General features: G+C 38.4%; 1 protein-coding gene across 1 annotated transcript in view; it reads right to left on the bottom strand.

Moving 5' to 3' along the window:
- Positions 1–211: 211 nt before the first annotated feature.
- LOC124788261 (xylose isomerase-like) overlaps positions 212–22,445 on the bottom strand; it is a 39,895-nt gene continuing 17,661 nt past the window's right edge. Inside the window, exons 6-9 of the mRNA XM_047255465.1 lie at positions 19,982–20,186; positions 11,027–11,120; positions 6,393–6,560; positions 212–2,034 (exon numbers count right to left, since the gene is read on the bottom strand). Of these exons, the coding sequence (XP_047111421.1) occupies positions 1,873–2,034; positions 6,393–6,560; positions 11,027–11,120; positions 19,982–20,186 (629 nt within the window). The 3' untranslated portion in view covers positions 212–1,872. The remainder of the gene's footprint in view (positions 2,035–6,392; positions 6,561–11,026; positions 11,121–19,981; positions 20,187–22,445) is intronic.

The following is a 22,445-nucleotide window of genomic DNA, read 5'->3' as shown; positions in this document are numbered from 1 at the left end:
AAGAGATACTTCACTGTGTAGCTAGCATAGAAAAAAATAAAGAGTGCATAATTTCATGACTTTTTCCATTATTAATGTAATGAAAATTGTATACATGTAGGTGCAAACTGAGCAATATTGATAACAGTTATGAAAATTACTATGGAAGGATTAAAGAGAAAAGATTTGCTATTGAAGACACACCCACAAGTTTCAAATAAGAACACTTCAGTGATGTGAAAATTCTAAATATATGTATTTCCATAAATCGTGTTGTTTGATACAACTGTATTCTACACAAAAATTAGAAGTAAAGAACTCCCATTGCTCCACATGTTTGATGCAAATTGCACATTTGCAATTGATATTTCATTTGCTATCTATTAGTGATGACAGACACTGTGTAATTCATGTTATGCTACAATTTTTCATATGATCACTATTGTTCATTTAAATTAACTTGGTGATTGATACTTAAGTAAGCAAAATTGCGATGGCAGTCCATAACCAATTACAACTTCCTTTAATCTTACATACTAATATGTTACCTCTTCTTCAAGGTTATACAGGTTGTTCAGAAATTACCATTACATACTTCTAGGACTTGTAGTGAGCAGTGAGTACAGCACATTTTGAATAGGAACCCATGCCGGAAACATCATCCATCGATGCTACAGAGCATCCAAGTTATAGGTTCCAGCACCTGTAGATGTATGTATATACTGGGTTATTCTGTGATGATGTCACAAATGATGTAAGATGTGGAGAAGGATAAAATTATCAATTTGAGGCAAGAGTCCCTGCACTGGAAATGAATGAGTTGAAAGTTATATACAAAAACCATTGTGATACATCTGACAGTGGAAGAGATGTATCAGTACTGTTGTTGCAAAGACTGTAGGGTAGGCAACTTTCAGAGGAAAAATTTCCAATAAATATCGGTTCCGAAATGTATACCAGAGGAGCTATGAACACTTGTTCATCTTTGCTACTGTGAAACACATCTCCTTTAGTCAACAAGTTGTCATAACTCTTAAGGTATGCATTTTAGAGCCCATGTTTACTGGACATTTTTTTCCTTGTTTTGGTCCATACTACCAACTCTGAAAGCTGTCACCCTACAACCTTAGCAACAACAGTACCGGTACATGTACTCCACTGTCAGAGGTGTCAGAATGGTTTTTGCTTATAAATTTTGACTTGTTCATTTCCAGTACAGTGACCCATTTCTCAAATTGGTGCATTTGTCCTCCTCCATCATCCTAGGAAGTTTGTAATATCATCACGGATTCACCCAGTACATACATGCGATTACAGGCACTGGCGTCTTTAACTTCGAGGCTCTGCAGCATTGTTGGATGACGTTTCTGGACATGGGTTCCTATTGAAAATATTAAGTACTCACTCCCTTCTACAAGGTCTAGAAGTTTGTAACAGAAATTTCTGAACACCTGGTATATGGCCCTGAAAAAAAGCAAAATAAAAAAAAAGAACAGCATCACTGTACTCCACTCTGTGTGGAAATGTACTTCCTAGCTCCAGTCCACTATACTTCCACTATCAATCACTAAGTTACTTTCAGATTTTTGTACACAAGGTATTGTATTCTACTATTTCATTACATTGTCAGTGTGTTATTTTGCTTTTGTTTTCAAAAAGTGACAGCAACTGCACATTTATTTTCATGAGACTAAGATTTATAAATTGTCCTGTAGCTGACATTCCAGTAACATCTGTATGATGTTTGTTAGTGAGCCACAAAGTTAATTTTTACTGATTTAATTTTATTTAGCTAAGTTTTCTTAAACATCAAGATAGAGAACTAGTAAAAAGAAGAAACAAGCTTGTGATTTTATAAATCTATATTGCTAACATCATAACTGCTATATGAAACTACACGTATCTGTTGAAAACAGCTTCCCAGTGCTCTGTCCTTCCAGATGTAAACACTGTTTCACCATGAGTTTTCCGAGCCTGATCTTCACAGTCTTCAAGAGTAGCTTCACCACTTGCTATGCGACTCCCAAATCCCGTATGAAAACTCAGGTATCTTTGCTGTAAATTAAATAAATTTTAATAAGTGCAGTTAAGCAGCTACATAAATTAACTTTGTAACTAAAGGATTGATCTTTGTGAAAATACACTCCTGGAAATGGAAAAAAGAACACATTGACACCGGTGTGTCAGACCCACCATACTTGCTCCGGACACTGCGAGAGGGCTGTACAAGCAATGATCACACGCACGGCACAGCGGACACACCAGGAACCGCGGTGTTGGCCGTCGAATGGCGCTAGCTGCGCAGCATTTGTGCACCGCCGCCGTCAGTGTCAGCCAGTTTGCCGTGGCATACGGAGCTCCATCGAAGTCTTTAACACTGGTAGCATGCCGCGACAGCGTGGACGTGAACCGTATGTGCAGTTGACGGACTTTGAGCGAGGGCGTATAGTGGGCATGCGGGAGGCCGGGTGGACGTACCGCCGAATTGCTCAACACGTGGGGCGTGAGGTCTCCACAGTACATCGATGTTGTCGCCAGTGGTCGGCGGAAGGTGCACGTGCCCGTCGACCTGGGACCGGACCGCAGCGACGCACGGATGCACGCCAAGACCGTAGGATCCTACGCAGTGCCGTAGGGGACCGCACCGCCACTTCCCAGCAAATTAGGGACACTGTTGCTCCTGGGGTATCGTCGAGGACCATTCGCAACCGTCTCCATGAAGCTGGGCTACGGTCCCGCACACCGTTAGGCCGTCTTCCGCTCACACCCCAACATCGTGCAGCCCGCCTCCAGTGGTGTCGCGACAGGCGTGAATGGAGGGACGAATGGAGACGTGTCGTCTTCAGCGATGAGAGTCGCTTCTGCCTTGGTGCCAATGATGGTCGTATGCGTGTTTGGCGCCGTGCAGGTGAGCGCCACAATCTGGACTGCATACGACCGAGGCACACAGGGCCAACACCCGGCATCATGGTGTGGGGAGCGATCTCCTATACTGGCCGTACACCACTGGTGATCGTCGAGGGGACACTGAATAGTGCACGGTACATCCAAACCGTCATCGAACCCATCGTTCTACCATTCCTAGACCGGCAAGGGAACTTCCTGTTCCAACAGGACAATGCACGTCCGCATGTATCCCGTGCCACCCAACGTGCTCTGGAAGGTGTAAGTCAACTACCCTGGCCAGCAAGATCTCCGGATCTGTCCCCCATTGAGCATGTTTGGGACTGGATGAAGCGTCGTCTCACGCGGTCTGCACGTCCAGCACGAGCGCTGGTCCAACTGAGGCGCCAGGTGGAAATGGCATGGCAAGCCGTTCCACAGGACTACATCCAGCATCTCTACGATCGTCTCCATGGGAGAATAGCAGCCTGCATTGCTGCGAAAGATGGATATACACTGTACTAGTGCCGACATTGTGCATGCTCTGTTGCCTGTGTCTATGTGCCTGTGGTTCTGTCAGTGTGATCATGTGATGTATCTGACCCCAGGAATGTGTCAATAAAGTTTTCCCTTCCTGGGACAATGAATTCACGGTGTTCTTATTTCAATTTCCAGGAGTGTATCACATAAAATTAAAACAATATCAACTTTTAGGTTATTGTAACTCTAAAACACATTAAATGTTCCTAAATGTACTTGATTAATGCTGTGTTAGAAAAACTTTTGGCAATCACATGCACATACTATTTAAAGATTGCATATTTGCGCCACTCTTATTGCTGGAAGATTTTACACTGCACGTGAATTGTGGCATTTCTTACATTTCAATCTATAAAGCTTGAACTGCTTTCAAGTGTCAATTCTGAAGTGTTAAACCAAACAACAAACACAGAAATTGGTATCATTCAATTGCTACCAGCATCAAAGGCTATTGCAGTCTAGGAATGACATGTTTGTCATACTGACTAGTGATCATTCAGTTTATGAGCAAAAATGAACAAATTATTGAATACTCCACTGAACTTCAGAAAGAGCCACACTATATCATTTCCTAGGCATCGTTTCAATGAAAATATTTGTGACAAAGATGTGAGCTAACAAATAAGAGCTAACAAATAAGAAAGAACTGCAGCAGGACAAACTAACAAAAATGTTATTACAAAGTAGAATGTCTATAATTAAACTTTTAAAAATTTATTCTTAGTGAGAAAGCAGACAGAAAACAGTAGGGTATTCTGCCAGGGGTATTCTGGGGAAAAGCGGACAAATCAAGAGGCTAATATAAATTAAGAACAGCTTGCTTGTAAGAGCAAGCAGCCATTTCCCACTTCTGGAGCCAAGAGGCTGGAAGATGACATGTATGGTGAATCAGTTATGGGTGTCACTGCTGTTATGTTAAGTTATATGATGAGAAGCAACTTTCCATCTCATAATACTGAAAAAGACAGTTTGCTATTCACCACATAGAGGAGGCATTGAGTGACAGGAAGGTGCATTGAATAAACATTTCCAATATTATTTAGCTACTGTACCCAGTTCTTTGTCAGATGAAGATTAAACACACACAGGGTACAGAAGATGCATGGGGCAGAGGGAGGGGGGGAGGGAGGGGGGTGTTAGCGGAATAGAGCTGGGGAAAGATGCTAGTGCTGTCTGTGGAGTGCGCAGAGATATGGGAGGAGGGTTGGGGACAGGATAGTGAACTGCACTGTGCAACATCAGTGTGCTTAGAGGGGGGAGGTGGGAGCAAAGAGGAGAGGAGAGCTGAGAAGTATAAAATGGGAAAGGACTCTGCAGCTGTACTGGAGGGATAAAGATGTGTGCAGGACCCTAGCAGGGAAGCAGATGAGGCAGGTGGAGGTCAGGGACTGGGGAGGTTTGAGACCAAAAGAGATATGGGAATGAAGGATACATTGCAAGTAGAGTTCCCACCTGCACATATAAAAAAAACTGATGTTAGTCAGAGGAATTGAAATGGTTCAGGCTGTGAAGCAGTCATTGAATGCAAGCACATAATTTTGGGCTGCATGTCCAGTCACTCAGTGCAAGTACTGTGGGTCATTCAATGTTGGCATGATCACCAACAAGCTGTCTGTCAACATGACTAGCCACCACTAAATTGTGGCTAAGTTGTGCTTGACTTTAATGACTACTTCACAACCTGTTCCATGTGGATTCCTGTTCCATGTGGATTCCTCACACCAAGACTGGTTTATCTGAAATGGCCATGTGGGAACATATTCATGATTCCCTTATCTCCCCGTCCTCAAACGTCACTATAGTCTGATCCAGTAATGATGGCAGTTTGCACATGTCAAGGCACAGATGGGGATGGCATTATTGATGATTCCAAGTGACAGTTGCAGTATGCATGTGTGCATGCTTTCCACTTGAATGAAGTGTATATCCTGCAAATGATGTCCCTTACTTGCTTATGCAGAATTTATCACTTACCTCCACCATTGGCGATAACAACTCGCAACAAATGAAATAGAAATTCACTAAACAACTTGCTATAGTCGCATTTAATGCTTGCATTAACTACAGCGTTCAGAGCAGAGTGCTCAGAACACTATTGAATGTTTATTGGCTGTCGGAGTATGCGTGATGTAAGTGTGCAGAACAAGACTAAACTCAACCACCATCATTCATGAGGTGTCATAGTCCCTGTCCTCCATGTGTCTCATCCTCTTCCCTCCTCCTCCTTCCTCATGCCTCCTACATCTACCCCTATCCACCCCAGCTCAGATGCAGCTGCAGTCAAGGTCATCACCGAGCCTTAGCAGCTGGAGATGAAAGTGGCCATGTGTGTGTGATTTATGATTCTGTGAATGTGTGTTTGTTTTGTCTATGTCTGACAAGGGACTTAGTCTGATAGCTAAATAATATCAGCAGCCTTTACTCAGTGTTCCACCTGCCAATGAAAAGTCCATATAGTAAGTAGCAATCCATGATTTCATATTGAAGTCATGGATATAAGGAGAAAAATTAGAGATTTCAGAGTCCAAGTATATTGTGCAAGTTTGGTGTATAGCAGAAGGTTCTTTTGTAGGGGATAATCATATTTGTGACATTTCAATATGATGTAGAAATTGTCAACTTATTTCTAAGAATAAAATATTTTCTCAGAGAAAATGTTACCACATGAATTTCTTGTAGTTATACTTTCATTAATCAAGGTTTTCAACAATTTGTTAAGGAGTAGTGACTGTGATATGATTCTTCTATGTTCTGTGGAGTATATGCTATATTATTAGAAGGAAAAATGATTTTATGTTGTGTTTTAATTTGTCAACACTTTCACACAGCAAGTTCTAAATAAGGAAATTTGGCAAATAACTGAGTTTTGGCATTTAGTATTACAATTTCTAAAGGCTACATGTTCTGTTTGTAATTTTATATATTGCTATAAGTTATCAGAAATAATGGCATTAATTTTAAGAAAATAGCAGTAGGAAAATGTGCTTTACCTGCAAATTCTTGTTAAACAAGCCATCTTCAACTATTTTCACAGCATTTCGTAAACCTCTTGCCAATCTGTCTATTTGTTGAACGTATGCTACGAAGAGGTCTTTCGTTTCAGTTGATTCACGGGCCAGAGAAACTCCAATATTGAGGCCACCAGGCTGTATTCCTCCCTTGACAATAAATAAATGACTAAAATAGGGTTACAAATAAATCAACACAAAAGTTACATGCATTTGTCAATGGCATCCAGGCTACACAGTGCTACTCCTTCTTGAAAAACACTAAGACTATTCTGATTTCATCTTTTTGACAAATTCTGTTCTCTCTGGAATCAGTGTTAATGATAAGAGCAGTCCTGTAGTGATGAACCGATAGTTTTTTGTGTCTGTCTTCCTTGCTCATTGTTATTTTCTATTACACAAGTAAAGTGAAAATAGCTCTCTGTCTCTGATAATTGTATTTATTGACAAGTGATGTCGTAAGTGATCTTCTACTTCAAAATATAAAAATTATTGGTATTTGATTGTCAAGTTAAAGCAGATGCAGGTAATCTCTTACAATCACTGGATTTCTTTGCAAACTGCCTATATTAATTCCAGGTGGTTTTAACTTTAGCTTATGTTAGTTGTATCACATCACACTTGACCTATAAAGTAGAAGAGGCTGTGATACATAGTTTCTGATCATCAAATGCTACACAATTAACTTTACTGTTAATTGTTATTTTTCAAATGTTGGACTTGGAGGCTGGCATGTTTCATTTCACAGAAATGGTAATTTTCATTCCTTTCATTGTATTTGACCCTCTTCTGATGAAAAATTAAACTGCTGCTTCACTGTTCAAATAACTTATGGGACTGCAGCTGGGTAATGATCCAGTAAGTTATTTGATCTTTCAATATGCCAAAAGAAGCTCAAGTTCCAATTGCTTAAATACATTTAACATGGATTTTTGACAGTCAGCTGGAACATACACTGAAGTACTTGCTTTAGGAAATATTTTTTTCTAGTTCGTATACAGAAAGAGTCAGATATCTGTCTTAAACTTGGAGGTGTTTTTATTGCTGATGACTGGAGAGAACACAGTTCATTGACATACATTTTCATAACTATATCTTTTGAAATATGATTTACACTCTTATATCTTCAATACTGCTTGTCTGTGTAGTAGAAAGCAATTAGTCGTTGGTTATATAGTACTGAAATGTATAATACCAGGCCCTTTTAAAATAAAGAAGTGACAAAATCAATTACATAAGAGAAAAAATTGAATTTTTGAACAAAATTGTACACTGGGCAGTATGATAAAAAAATCTCCTACCCATGTTTGTAACAGATGAAGACGTATGTTTCATTGCTTGTACATTTTTGTGTAAATTATGGAATGTTACTTAATTAATTTGACACTAAATTTTAAAGAGGTATATCAATCAACAAAGACAGAAGGATAATAATTACTAAATTAAGAAACTGCCATCAATTAACAACAGGAAAGAAATATTTCACCAGCTTTAATCCTTTCTCTGTAAAAAAATTATCCCTTCTATATCCTCAGTTTACTAGACCTCCAATGTATTTATTAATTACACTTTCTTCACTTTTATTCTGAGGTGTCCACCTAAAAAGATGGTAAAAATGTGGACTTTGCACAAGCAGTCACTGCTGTGATGTGTAGTAATCTTCAGAAGATATCATTCTTCCCATACTCCTTTCTTAAGAATGGGGAGAAACCTTAATATATGACACAATATAAAAATATCCTCTACCATGCACTTCATAGTACTGCAAAGCACGTATGCAGATATAGTGATTAGATTCAATGAAGTCCTACTTATAGCTCTGTTTATTTGACCTGTTGTGTTAGTTTGTCATGGTAACCAGATTTCTGATACTTGAAATGTTGCTGTTTCTTGCCTATTACTTTATCGTTATGAGCTGAGCTTTCAGAGGATAGGGACTGATGACTACAATGTAATGTATGTGTAAGCTGATGGATGAGATATGGATCACAGCATTCTCTGCTTGTCTAAACACATGAGTCACTTCACACTTGTTTTATTTCATGCGAAATTCTCCAGAATGAGTGTCCTGGTTCTGATGTATGTACCTTCCAGTTTCTATAAGATTATTTCACAATGGAATCAGTTTATCTTTCAGTCAGACCATATATTTTCTGTCATCAGTCTTCTGACTGGTTTGATGTAGCCTGCCATGATTTCCTATCGTGTGCCAAACTCTTCATCTAAAAGTAGCACCGACATCCAATGTGCTCAGTTATTTGCTCTACATATTCTAATATTTGTCTTTCCCTATATTTTTTGCCCTCTGCAGATCCCTGTAGTACCATGGAACTCACACCCAGGTGTTTTTAGATGTCAGATGTTAGTGTTTTCTGTTATAGCTTTCCTTGTTGATTCTGTGAAGAACCTCCTCATTTCTTATCTTATGAGTTGATTTAATTTGCAGTATCCTTCTGTACACCAAATCTGAAACACTTTGATTCTCTTCTTTTCCAGTTTTCCATCAACACATGAATCACTTACATACCACACTGTACTGCAGATATACGTCCCCAGAATTTTTTTTTTTTTCAAATTAATGCCTATGTTTGCGACTAGGTGGGCATCTTTTAATGAGGAATGTTATCTTTGCCTGTGTTAGTCTCTTCTTATAGCCTCCTTGCTTGACCTGTCATGCAATATTTTACTTCTCAGATAGCAGGATAGCTTGTGATCGTCTATGGTATGGTTTGCAGTTTTGATGCTGAGTTCGTTGTTAATCTCGTTTCCAAGCCTATATCCCCCAGTAATGCTGCCTTCTGTTACTTTCCCTACTACAGCATTCCAGTCCCCCATGATCATTAAATTTTCATCTGTCTTTTTACACTACTGGCCATTAAAATTGCTACACCAAGAAGAAATGCAGATGATAAACAGGTATTCATTGGACAAATATGTTATATTAGAACAATTACATTTTCATGCAATTTGGGTGCATAGATCCTGAGAAATCAGTACCCAGAACAACTATCTCTGACTGTAATAACGGCCCTGATATGCCTGGGAATTGATTCAAACAGAGCTTGGAAGGCATGTACAGGTACAGCTGCCCATGCAGCTTCAACACGATACCACAGTTAATCAGGAGTAGTGACTGGCGTATTGTGATGAACATGTTGCTCAACCACCATTGACCAGACATTTTCAGTTGGTGAGAGATCTGGAGAATATGCTGGCCAGGGCAGCAGTCGAACATTTTCTGTATCCAGAAAGGCCCGTACAGGAACTGCAACATGCGGTCATGCATTATCCTGCTGAAATGTAGGGTTTCGCAGAGATCGAATGAAGGGTAGAGCCACGGGTTGTAACACATCTGAAATGTAATGAACACTGTTCAAAGTGCCATCAATGCGAACAAGAGGTGTCCTAGACGTGTAACCAATGGCACCCCATACCATCACACCAGGTGATACGCCAGTATGGCGATGACAAATACACGCTTCCAATGAGCGTTCACCATGATGTCACCAAACACGGATGTGACCATCATGATGCTGTAAACAGAACCTGGATTCATCTGAAAAAATGACGTTTTGCCATTCGTGCACCCAGGTTCGTTGTTGAGTACACTGTCGCAGGTGCTCCTGTCTGTGATGCAGCGACAAGGGTAACCGCAGCCATCGTCTCCGAGCTGATAGTCCATGCTGCTGCAAATGTTGTCAAACTGTTTGTGCAGATGGTTGTTGTCTTGCAAACATCCCCATCTGTTGACTCACGGATCGAGACGTGGCTGCATGATCCATTACAGCCATGCGGGTAAGATGCCTGTCATCTTGACTGCAAGTAATACGAGGCCACTAGGATCCAGCACGGCATTCCATATTACACTTCTGAGCCCACCAATTCCATGTTCTGCTAACAGTCATTGGATCTCGACTAACACAAGCAGCAATGTCGCAATACGATAAACCACAATCGTGATAGGGTACAATCCAACCTTTATCAAAGTTGGAAATGTGATGGTACGCATTTCTCCTCCTTATACGAGGCATCACAACAACGTTTCACTGGGCAACGCTGGTCAACTGCTGTTTGTGTATGAGAAATAGGTTGGAAACTTTCCTCATGTCAGCACGTTGTATGTGTTGCCACCGGCGCCAACCTTGCATGAATGCTTTGAAAAGCTAATCATTCGCATATCACAGCATCTTCTTCCTGTCAGTTAAATTCTGCGTCTGTAGCACATCATCTTCATGGTGTGGCACTTTTAATGGTCATTAGTGTAATTGCTCGTTCAATACCTCTGTATACCCTTTCTATCTCATCATCTTCTGCTTGTGATGTCAGAAAGGATACCTCAATAGTATTTATTGGTGTTCATTTGTTTTTTATTCTAACAATAATAACCCTATCACTGAAATGTTTACAGTAATTCATTCCCAGATACAGCTATAAAGACATTTTACTTCACTTAGTTATCTCTATTCAAAACTCAATGTTTTGTATATGAATGTCACTCTTTCTGCACTTACAGTTCTCCAGTTATAAACATCACATTTTTATGGAAATGTTGAACTGTTATTTTTCATAACTGTGTATCATTTACGTTTAAGAGAATACAAAAATCTCAGACATACCTGTTCAATCACAGTTTTGAAGAGTAATGTGGCTTCAGAAATATCTGAAAGGTGTTTCAAGTTTGTTGCATCGATTGAACCCAGAAATCCATACCTATAATTAATAAGGTAAATTAATTATTTTGTATAATTAGCATCCTATTTTCAAACCATTACCAAATCAGAAATAACTGAGTGGCAATTAGCAAAACGAAAGTAGTAAAGCAGATGATGGTTTTAGTTCACTATTAAGGGTTGTATACAGCAGGTATACTGAAGATTCCCATTTGTACATAAAAACTGCTAACTTTAATGAGAGATATATTGAGAAAGAGCTGAATCACATGTCCTAAAATCCTTTCATCAGTGAATCACTGTGCATTATTATGACATTCATGGGCTGTTTGGAACTGGGAGGGCTGGAATCAAGGGCTGAGATCAATGTTGAGGCTGAGCAAGGCAAACTCTTTCGATGGTTATTAAGTTGATATTACGGGAGAGGAGCATAGTGAAATAGTGAAGTAAGGCAAGCTCTATTACAGCTGTCAGACACTTCTTACATAAACCACAAGCTTGCAGTATGAGAACCACAATAGTTCATTACAATAACGGTGCATCCACTGTTGACGTGGAAGAAGGATACATTAGGGTCCATTGCACAGTGTGAATAGAATTTGTTGCAGTCACCATGAGCTGTTATCATGGGGAGGGGGTGTCTTAAAGAAGAAGGATGACACACACACTTAACCAAACACTGAGGGAACCTCAAAGAAGTTTGGTTACTTTGCTCCCATTGGATTCTGTCCTTGTGTACCAGCATCTTCTGGCATTCTACATTTTGCATTTAGACACACATTGATTTAGCGTGTGCATGAGTGTCATGGAGATGCTTGCAAGACTCCAATATCAGATGCTGCAAGAGATATTTACTATTAAAAATTCTGAGAGTGTACACGTTGGATTGCATATACAGTGATTTGGATAAATAACCATTATTGTTATTGTTGTTGTTGTGGCCTTCATTCCAGAGACTGGTTTCATGCAGGTCTCCAAGCTACTCTACCCTGTGCAAGGTTCTTCAGCTCCAAATAACTACTGCAACCTACATCATTTCTGAATGTGCTTACTGTATTCATATCTTGGTCTCCCTCTATGATTTTTACCCCAACAGTCCCCTCCAGTTCTAAATTAGTGATCCCTTGATATCTCAGACTGTGTGTTACCGCTCCCTTCTTTTAGTCAAATTGTGTCACAAATTTCTTATCTCCCCAATTCTGTTCTGTATCTCCCATTAGTTACATGCTCTACCAATCTAATCTTCAGCATTCTTCAATAGCACCACATTTTGAAAGTTTTTATTCTGTTCTCGTCTAAGCTATATATCATCCACATTTCCATACATGGCTACACTCCAGACAAATATCTTCAGAAGTGACTTCCTAACACTTAAATCTATATTCGACTGTGAAAGATCTCTTTTCTTCTGAAATGATTCTGTTTCCATTGCCCATCTAAATTTAATATCCTCCCTACTTTGACAATCATCAGTTACTTTGCTACCAAAACAGCAGAACTTGCCTACTACTTAAACGGTCCCATTTCCCAATCTAATTCCCTCAGCATCACTGATTTAATTCAACTATGTTCCATTATCCTTATTTTGCTTTGTTGATGTTCATCCTATATTCTCCTTTCAAGACACTGTCCATTCCATTCAACTGCTGTCTAAGCCCTGACAGAATTACAGCTTCAGCAAATCTCAAAGTTTTTTATTTCTTCTCCTTGAATTTTAATTCCTAGTCCAAATTTTTCTTTGATTTCCTTTACTGCTTGCTCAGTGATAACATCATGGATAAGCTACACCCCTGTCTCACTCCCTTCTCAACCACTGCTTCTCTTTTATTCCCCTCTACTCTAACAACTGCCACCTGGTATCTGTACAAATTGTAAACAGCCTTTCATTCCCTGTAATTTACTCTGCTATTTTCAGAATTTCAAAGAGAGTATTCCAGTCAACATTGTCAAAAGCTTTATCTAAGTCTACAAATGCTATTAATGTAGGTTTGCCTTTTCACAGCCTATTGTCTATGATAGTATTGCCACATGTATTCCTACATTTCTCCAGAATCCAAACCGATCTTCTCCAAGGTCTGCTTCTACCAGTTTTCCTATTCTTCTGTTAAGAATTCATGTTAGCATTTTGTGACCGTAACTTAGTAAACTGATAATTTGGCAATATTCAGACTGTCAGCACCTGCTTTCTTTGGAAATGGAATTATTACATTTTTCTTGAAGTCTGAGGATATTTCACTAGTCATGTACATATTGCCCCCACCCCCTTCCCCCATGAACTGCGGTGGGGGGAGGGGGGGGGGGGAGGGGGCAGGGGGGGCACTTGCGTGCCTCAGCGATACAGATAGCCGTACTGTAGGTGCAACCACAGCAGAGGTTATCTGCTGAGAGGCCAAAAAAGCATGTGGTTCCTGAAGAGGGGCAGCAGCCTTTCCAGTAGTTGCAGGGGCAACGGTCTGGATGATTGACTGATCTGGCCTTGTAACATTAACCCAAACAGCCTTCCTGTGATGGTTCTGTGAATGGCTGAAAGCAAGGGGAAACTACAGCCGTAATTTTTCCCGAGGGCATGCAGCTCTTTACTGTGTGGTTAAATGATAATGGCATCATCTTGGCTAAAATATTCCAGAGGTAAAATAGTCCCCCATTCGGATTCCCGGGTGGGGACTACTCAGGAGGACGTCATGTGAGATCCCTTAATTGGGCAGATAGGTTAGAAAATTTAAAAAGGGAAATTAGTGAATTTCAGTGGCAGAAAGGTGGAAGGAGTATACGGTGGGTCTATACAAGGGTGATGTACTTGGGGGCAATATTATGGAAATGGAAGAGGACATAGATGAATATGAAATGGGAGATATGATACTGCATGAAGAATTTGACAGAGCACTGAAACACCTAAGTCAAGACAAGGTTCAGGGAGTAGACAACATTCCATTAGAACTGCTGATATCCTTGAGATAACCAGCCACAACAAAAATCTACCACCTGGTTAGCAAGACGTGTGGATCGTGAAGTACCCTCAGACTTCAAGAAGAATATAATAATTCCAATCCCAAAGAAAGTAGGTGTTGATAGGCGTGAAAATGATTGAACTATTGGTTTAATAAGTCATGGCTGCAGAATACTAACACAAAGTCTTTACAGATGAATGGAAAAACTGGTAGAAGCCGACGTTGGCGAAGATCAGTTTGGTTTCCGTAGATGTGTTGGAACACATGAGGCAATACTGACCCTATGACTTATCTCAGAAGATAGATTAAGGGAAGACAAACTTACATTTCTAGAATTTGTAGACACTGACTGGAGCACTCTCTTTTAAATTCTGAAGGTGGTAGGGGTCAAATCCAGAGAGTGAAAGGTTATTTACAATTTGTACAGAAACCAGAAGGCATTTACAAGAATCAAGGGGCACAAAAGGGAAGCAGTGGTTGAGGAGGGAGTGATACAGGGTTGTAACCTATCCACAATGTTATTCAATCAGTATACTTAGCAAGCAGTAAAGGACTTGGAAGAGCAGTTAAGTGGAACGCACAGTGTCTTGAAAGGAAGATATAAGATGAACATCAACAAAAGCAAAATGAGGATAATGGAGTGTGGTCGAATTAGATCAGATGATGCTGAGGGAATTAGGTTAGGAAATGAGACACTTAAAGTAGTAGATGAGTTTTGCTATTTGGGGAGCAAAATAACTGATGATGGTCAAAGTAGAGAGAATATAAAATGTAGTCTGGCAATGGTGAGGAAAGAGTTTATGAAGAAGAGAATTTTGTTAACATCGAATATAGATTTAAGTGTCAGAAAGTCTTTTCTGAAAGTATTTGTATGGAGTGTAGCCATGTATGGAAGTGAAACATGGACAATAAATAGTTTAGACAAGAAGAGAATAGAAGCTTCTGAAATGTGGTGCTACAGAAGAATGCTGAAGATTAGATGGGTAGGTCATGCAACTAGTGAGGAGACACTGAATAGAATTGGGGAGAAGAGGAGTTTGTGGCACAACTTGACTAAAAGAAGAAGGGATTGGTTGGTAGGACACATTGTGAGGCACAAAGGGATCAGCAGTTTAGTATTGAAGGGAAGCATGGAGGGTAAAAATCATAGAGGGAGACCAAGAGATGAAAATGCATATCAGATTCAGAAGGATGTAGGTTGCAGCAGTTACTTGGAGATGAAGAACCTTGCACAGGATAGAGTAGCATGGAGAGCTGCATCAAACCAATCTCTGGACTAAATACCACAACAACAACAACATACATCTCACACACCAGATAGAATATTTTGTTATGACTGGGTGTCCCAAGCTATCAGTAGTTCTGACAGAATGTCAACTACTCCAGGAGCTTGTTTGGACTTCAGTCTGTTCAGTGCTCTGTCAGTTTCTTCTTGTATTATCATATCTCCTGTCTCATATTCACCTACATCCTCTTCCATTTCTATCAGATTGCCTTCAAGCCCCTCTCCCTTGTATAGACACTCTATGTATTCCTTCCACCTTTCATCTTTCCCTTCTTTGCATAGTACTGGTTTTCCATCTCAGCTCTTGATGATCATACAGTTGCTCCTCTTTTCTTCAAAAGCCTCTTTAATTTTCCTGTGGGTGGTACCTGTCTTTCCCCTAGTGAAATATGCTTCTAAATCCTTACATTTGTCCTCTAGCCACTTCTGGTTAGCCATTCTGCATTTCCTATCAATATCATTTCTTAGATGTTTGTATTCCATTTCACCTGCTTCATTTGCTTCATTGGTATGCTTTTTCCTTTCATCAGTTAAATTCTGTATATCCTGTGATATCCAAGGATTTCTATTAGGCCTTGTCTTTTTACCTACTGGATCCTCTGCTGCCTTCACTATTTTAACTCTCAAGGCTACCCATTTATCTTCTACTGTATTCTTTTCCTCTGTTCTACTCAATCATTGTCTAATGCTTCCTCTGAAACTCTCAGCAGCCTCTGGTTCTTTCAACGTATCCAGGTCCCATCTCCTTAATTTCCTACCTTTTTGTGATTTATTCAGTTTTAATCTATAGTTCAGAACCAATAAATTGTGGCCACTAGAAATGTCCTACAATTTAAAATTTGGTCCAAAATCTCTGTCTTAACATTATATAATCAATCTGAATCCTTCCAGTGTCTCCAGGTCTCTTCCACTCATACAACCTCCTTTCCTGGTTCTTAAACCAAGTGTTAGCAATCATAAAATTATGCTCTGTACAAAATTATACCAGGCTGCCTCTTCTTTCATTCCTTTCTCCCAGTTCATATACACGTACCATTTTTCCTTCTCTTTGTTTTCCTACTATTGAATTCGAGTCTTTTGTCAGAATTAAATTTTTGTCTCCCTAACTATCTTAATAATTTTTTTTACCTCATCATACATTTATTCAATCTATTCATCATCTCCACAGTCAATTGGCATATAAACTTGTACTTCTGTGGTGAATGTGATTTTGGTATCTATCTTGGCTATGATAATGCATCTACTATACTGTTCATGATAGCTTACATGCATTCTTGTTTTCTTATTCTTTCTTAAAACTACTCCTGCATTACCCCTATTGGATTTTGTATTTTCAACCTGTAGACACCTGAGCAGAAGTCCTGTTCTTCATGCCAATGCACTTCTCTAATTCATGTACATCTAACTTCAATGTACCTATTTCTTTTTTATCAAAATATATTGTTGTACAAGGAGATGTTACTGTATATTATCATTCTTAATAAAGTTTTTTTAAATTCCTTATCTCTCTTGTTTTATTTCTTATCTCCTTTCAAAATCCTTATCTATAAACAAAATCAGCTACTGAAGCATCTTTCTCTTCTGTGGGTTGCAGGGGTCCCGACCCCTGGGGAGGTGGGTGGGTTATTTCTATGGCTGTGTGCGCCGCCCAATTAAGGGATCTAGCATTCCACCTTCCAACCCATAGAACACCAGTTTTGTTTCTCCTGATGACAACATTCTCCTGAGTAGTCCCCACCCCGAGGTTCAAATGGTGCACTATTTTATCTCCAGAATTTGTTACCCAAGAGGATCCCTTCACCTTTTAATCATACAGTAGAGCTGCATGCCCTTGGAAAAAATTGCTGCAGTAGTTTCCCTTGCTTTCAGCCATTTGCAGCACCAGCTCAGCAAGGCCATTTTGGTAGATGTTACAAGCCAGTCAATCATGCAGGCCCCCTGCAACTACTGGAAAGGCTGCTGTCCCTCTTCTGGAACTACACGTTTGTCTGTCTTTTCAACAGATAACCATCTGTTGCAGTTGTACCTACAGTATGGCTATTTGTATTTCTGAGGCACCAACAGCGAAGTCCATTGTTCATTACCACATATAAAGAAGGGGACTGCAGATGATTCCAGCTCACACAGTCACAAATATGTGAAATATCTTATGTAACAAATTTTTAAAATGAAAATCATAAAAAAAAATGAGCTACACACATTCAATAACAAGTTTTCAGTCACATTCAATAACAAGTATCTTTAGGAATCTTATGTAGTTCTCACTATATTGCTCTTTTAGGCATCATGAAGAAAAATTGGATTAAATTTAGCTCATAAAAAAGCATCTCAATAGTCAGTCTTGTCATGCATCTCTGTAAATATAATGTAAAAATTCATTAATATATTGTACAATCAATCCTGTTATCTGCCATGTAATCTATAGTTATTTGTAGAGTATATATAGATATGTTCTGAAGCACTACATGAGCACATAGATATGTGAGCATATAAAAATATATTCTACTGTAGATGCTACATGGCTAGGTACCTTCTGAAATTCTGTATGTTGTTACAAGCTTCAAAGCTTTGTTATGTGTGAACTCTCTAGACAGAACTATTCAGCTGTATGACTTCTCAGTTAAACAATACAAACTCCAGGTTCAAATATCAAAAATGTAAGGAGAAGGTCAAAATGACACATTAATTTGTAGACAGGCACAATTAAAATTCCATTCTGGTCCAAGCTGCTGGAGATGACAGACATGTGTGTGTAAGGTGTGATTGCTTATGTGAATGAATGTGTGTGTTTCTCTTTCCTGTCTACAACTTACTGTGTCATCCTTACGGTAAGTAGCAATCCATCTTTCTCTTAAATTGTTGACTATTCAGTTACACAGAATGCATAATTAAACAGGAATAGAGAAAGAATTCTACTTTCATAATCAAATATTGACCAGGTAATGAGATATAAAGATCAAGTTTAAAATACTGGAAGATAGATTCACGAAAAAGACAAATAACTATAACTGATGCAAACCACATATTTCATTTTTTGGAAAATGAGAAGACAGTTCATAGAACAATAAACACTCAAAATTTAATACATAGCACCTTGAGCTGAATGAACAAATGCAAACCTTAGAAAGAGTGGGTAATATGAGGCCAAGGCAAAAAGTCACTTAGCCTGGCAATTTATGCTATGCTTTTTGGGAACACTTATTTTTCAAGGTAGGTCCATTTTAGGTCTTATTTTTCCAGTGTGTAAATTCCATCCTTGAAGTACAGTTCTGGAATTTCTATAAAGTATCCTATATTTATTGGGCTCAAAATGTTTTACAGCCACAAATTTTTTATATATGGAAGTCACATGGTGCCAAATCCGGTGAACAGAGTGAGTATTCTGACAATTTCTACTTAATTCCCTTCAGTTTTCCAACAGTCAAATCACTTTTGTGGGCTGGTGTATTGTCCTACTGAAATACGAGTTTCTGATTTTGCAACCGGTTTCTCTTATCATTTGTTGTAGCATCTAGTTGGTTCAGAAGATTTTGAAGATTTGCCAGTTAGCGGTTTACTCTTTGCAAAACATTCAATATGAATAATTCTGTTTGCATCCCAGGAAACACTGGTAGGTGACATCAATTTCAGCTTTATTGGTGCAAAGCCACTGGATTCCACATAGAACTTTCATTAAAGTTTCATTTCTAGCATGAAGTTGAGTAATTGCATCTCACTCACTCAACCAAATTAGTTTGTGCAATCAGTTAAACCATCTTGTAGATGTATGAGACAATTGCTGACTCATTTTCTCAAAGTTAATTCTTCATGTAAAATGATCTCAACCTTTTGCATCTCACTCACTCAACCAAATTCGTTTGTGCAATCAGTTAAACCATCTTGTAGATGTATGAGACAATTGCTGACTCATTTTCTCAAAGTTAATTCTTTATGTAAAATGATCTCAACCTTTTCTTTTGATATGCATATGTTATCAGTCATTTCATACATCTTTAACTGCTTTTATTGAAAAAAAGAGTACTTCTATGAGCTTCATTTCTACCATTCAATCATATGACTATTCTATATTTTTTAACTAGCCCTGAAATTATACTGATCTGTCACAGAAGAGAGGGAGGGTATATGTGAGACACTATTTATGGATTTTGGATCTCACTGATTGTTAGTATCCTGCTGAAAATTGGCGACAAGCATATGGGAGCAATGTTTTTCTGTCATCGGCCACACAGTTACAAAGCCAGTCCTGATTCTTCTGTTTGTTAACACAGTTGCAGGGGTGATCCATGAGGTCATTGCCCAGCAACCACTCACGACATGCCATACACATATTATGTGACCCCAATCACACACAGTGTTTGTGCTCTGGTAGGTGGCACTATCAGGTACTTCAGTATTTTATATTATCGGATGGTAGCACATCCAGGAGGATTTTAATGAAAATAGATGCTGCAATTATTAATTTGCAGTCACATTTGCTTAATTATTAATTCTTAAGATAGCACTGAGTGCTGTAAATAATTCAAGAGGATCAAGTTTTTTAAGCTCTGTCCGCTGAAAGTTAAATAACATAATGCAATTACACAGTAATTACACAGCTTCAGTTACAAATGAGTTCTTCAAATTGTCACAGGAAAGTAATGCAAAAATAAACAAATGTTGAACACTTACGCTGCTGCCATAAAAAGCTGATCTCCTGGGGGCACACTGAGCTTATAATGTCGGTCTAAATTATAATGTTTTAGGAAACTCAGTGCACTTGTGATGCTATGTATGTAGTTGTGTTGAAGAAAATTATCATGGTTTTTACTATTATCATAATTATAGCATGGTTCCAAAAGCAACTGCCCTCTATATCCAAGTCTTTCTTTATAATCTGGAAAATTAAGCATGGTAGGTTAACTTACTGCTACTGAATACTTAGAGCAATGGGGAAAAAAAAATAAAAAATAAAAATAGAGAGGTTTTATAATATTGCTTTCATGTCACCTAATCTAAGGTATATAGCCATAGAGTCACCAGATTCTTAAAAATGTATTAGTCTCCCAATTAACATAGCTGCTTCTGAATATATCATTACCCATTATTCAACAGAATTATTTTTCAAACCATACTTTCAGCAAGCAAATAACAACATCTGACATTGTGGGCCTGGCTTTTGTATAAAATATCACACTGAAATATTCAGAACAAAATAAAATAAAGATAAATCTACTTTTCTCAATGATACATTTGTCTCTCTTTGTCATAGGGGATAGGATTCTCACTGATCATAAAACAGCAGATGAAAAATGTTACAACTATAATGAATAGTATGAACTCTCAGATTCAGGAGATTTTAGAGAGTTCATTCCCTGTCAGTAGTAGTGAAGATCAATGAAAAAGTGCAATTTTATTGAAGAGGAGACAATATAAGGTAATATTGGACATTTTGCAAGAAGAAACCAAGAGAAGGCAGCAAAATTAGGTCCATACAGTTGGCAATGATTATTATCAAAAGTAAGATGGTATGCTCACACAGTATTGGAAAATTATGGTAGCAGTGTGGTTGGACAACACTCTGTGTGTGTGTGTGTGTGTGTGTGTGTGTGTGTGTGTGTGTGTGTGTGTGTTAGCTTCCATGAAAACTAAGTGATTCCTTTCTTTGAAATTTAAGTAGTTTTCCACATTTTAGGTGCCTGGCTGCTGCTCCTCATCTCCTGTATTTATTGTCCAATGATCTAAAGTCTTATAGACAGTACAATTGTATCTTTCCTATTGCAGAAGAGACCAATGAGAAGTTTGAAACATTGTCTTAACACTATAGAATCATATTACAGTCCCATTACTGATGTTAGTTATACAGGATGTTTCTGGAGGGATCATAAATATTGTTCAAAAATGTGCTGTAATAATAATATGTGGTGCTCACCGATGATCATCTTCTAGACACATGTTTAAGGAGTTAGGCATTGTGACTACTGCTTCACAGTATATTTACTCTCTCGTGTAGTTTGTTGGAAATAATAATTAGGCATTTTGACTAATACATTGCTTTGCAGTATATTTTTTCCCCTCATGAAGTTTGTTGTAACTAATCCACTACAGTTCAAAAGGAACAATGATGTACATGACTACAAAACCAGAAGAGCAAATGGCATTCATTACTCCACATTAAGGTTGTCTTTAGCACCAGAAAGGGTTGCACAATGCTACCACCAAAATTTCTGATAACATACCCAATTATATGTCTGAGAGACAGCAAAGTTAAATTTGAAAACAAACTGAAAAAGTTTCTCCTTGACAACTCCTTCTACTGTATAGAACAATTTCTAATTTTGTAATGTGTAAAAGGTGATGGGTAGGAATTTTTATTTTACAACAGTACTATAATAATAATTTATAGATGATCAAATGTAGTTATATTTACATATCAGTGCATAATGTGAATGCAAAATGATTTGTTCTGCATCAATATGATTAGTAATACAAATTATTAATAGAATATGAAACTAACTTACTAGCTAACTAATAGATTCATTTGAATAAAACATTCCATATAACACATGCTCAATTTTTCTTTGTTACAGAGATACAGCTGGTTACAGAGATAAGTTATCATTTCACATATTGATACTCCGGTTGCTATAGAGTATATATCAAACATAATTTTTGTTTTAAAGTTCATGTTGTTACATGTGTTGGCCAGTCCACTGCATCTTTTGATTGTGCTGCACATAATCAAATTCTGAGTCTGGTAATATGGTATTTGTGTACAGTTTTGTAATGGAAACACTGTTGCCGTTGCTTGTAGAGAATGCAGCAGATTGTTTCATAACCACAGAGTACCAGGTTCAAGGGTGTTTACTCATGAATGAATTGAATTGAATTGAAAACTGTGTAAGACAGTTGTAGTGTCCAGGAGTTATATTTCATCTGAGGGAGCAAATGACCAGAGTGGGGGTAAATTGGAAGACACTATTCACTTGGTAGAAAATAGTCCTTCAACAAGCGCACACAGAATTTCTATACCTATCAGTATATACTTGGGCTTTATAATTATCATCCTGGATACACCACCTTCAAGGAGGAGATAAAGCTAGATGAATGGAATTTTGTTGTTGAATAATTGGAGGTTGCCAAGAAATCCCATTGC

Source organism: Schistocerca piceifrons, chromosome 3 (assembly GCF_021461385.2).
Source record: "Schistocerca piceifrons isolate TAMUIC-IGC-003096 chromosome 3, iqSchPice1.1, whole genome shotgun sequence".
In the NCBI taxonomy this organism is placed as follows: Eukaryota; Metazoa; Arthropoda; class Insecta; order Orthoptera; family Acrididae; genus Schistocerca; species Schistocerca piceifrons.
This window is presented reverse-complemented; position numbering and strand designations above follow the sequence as displayed.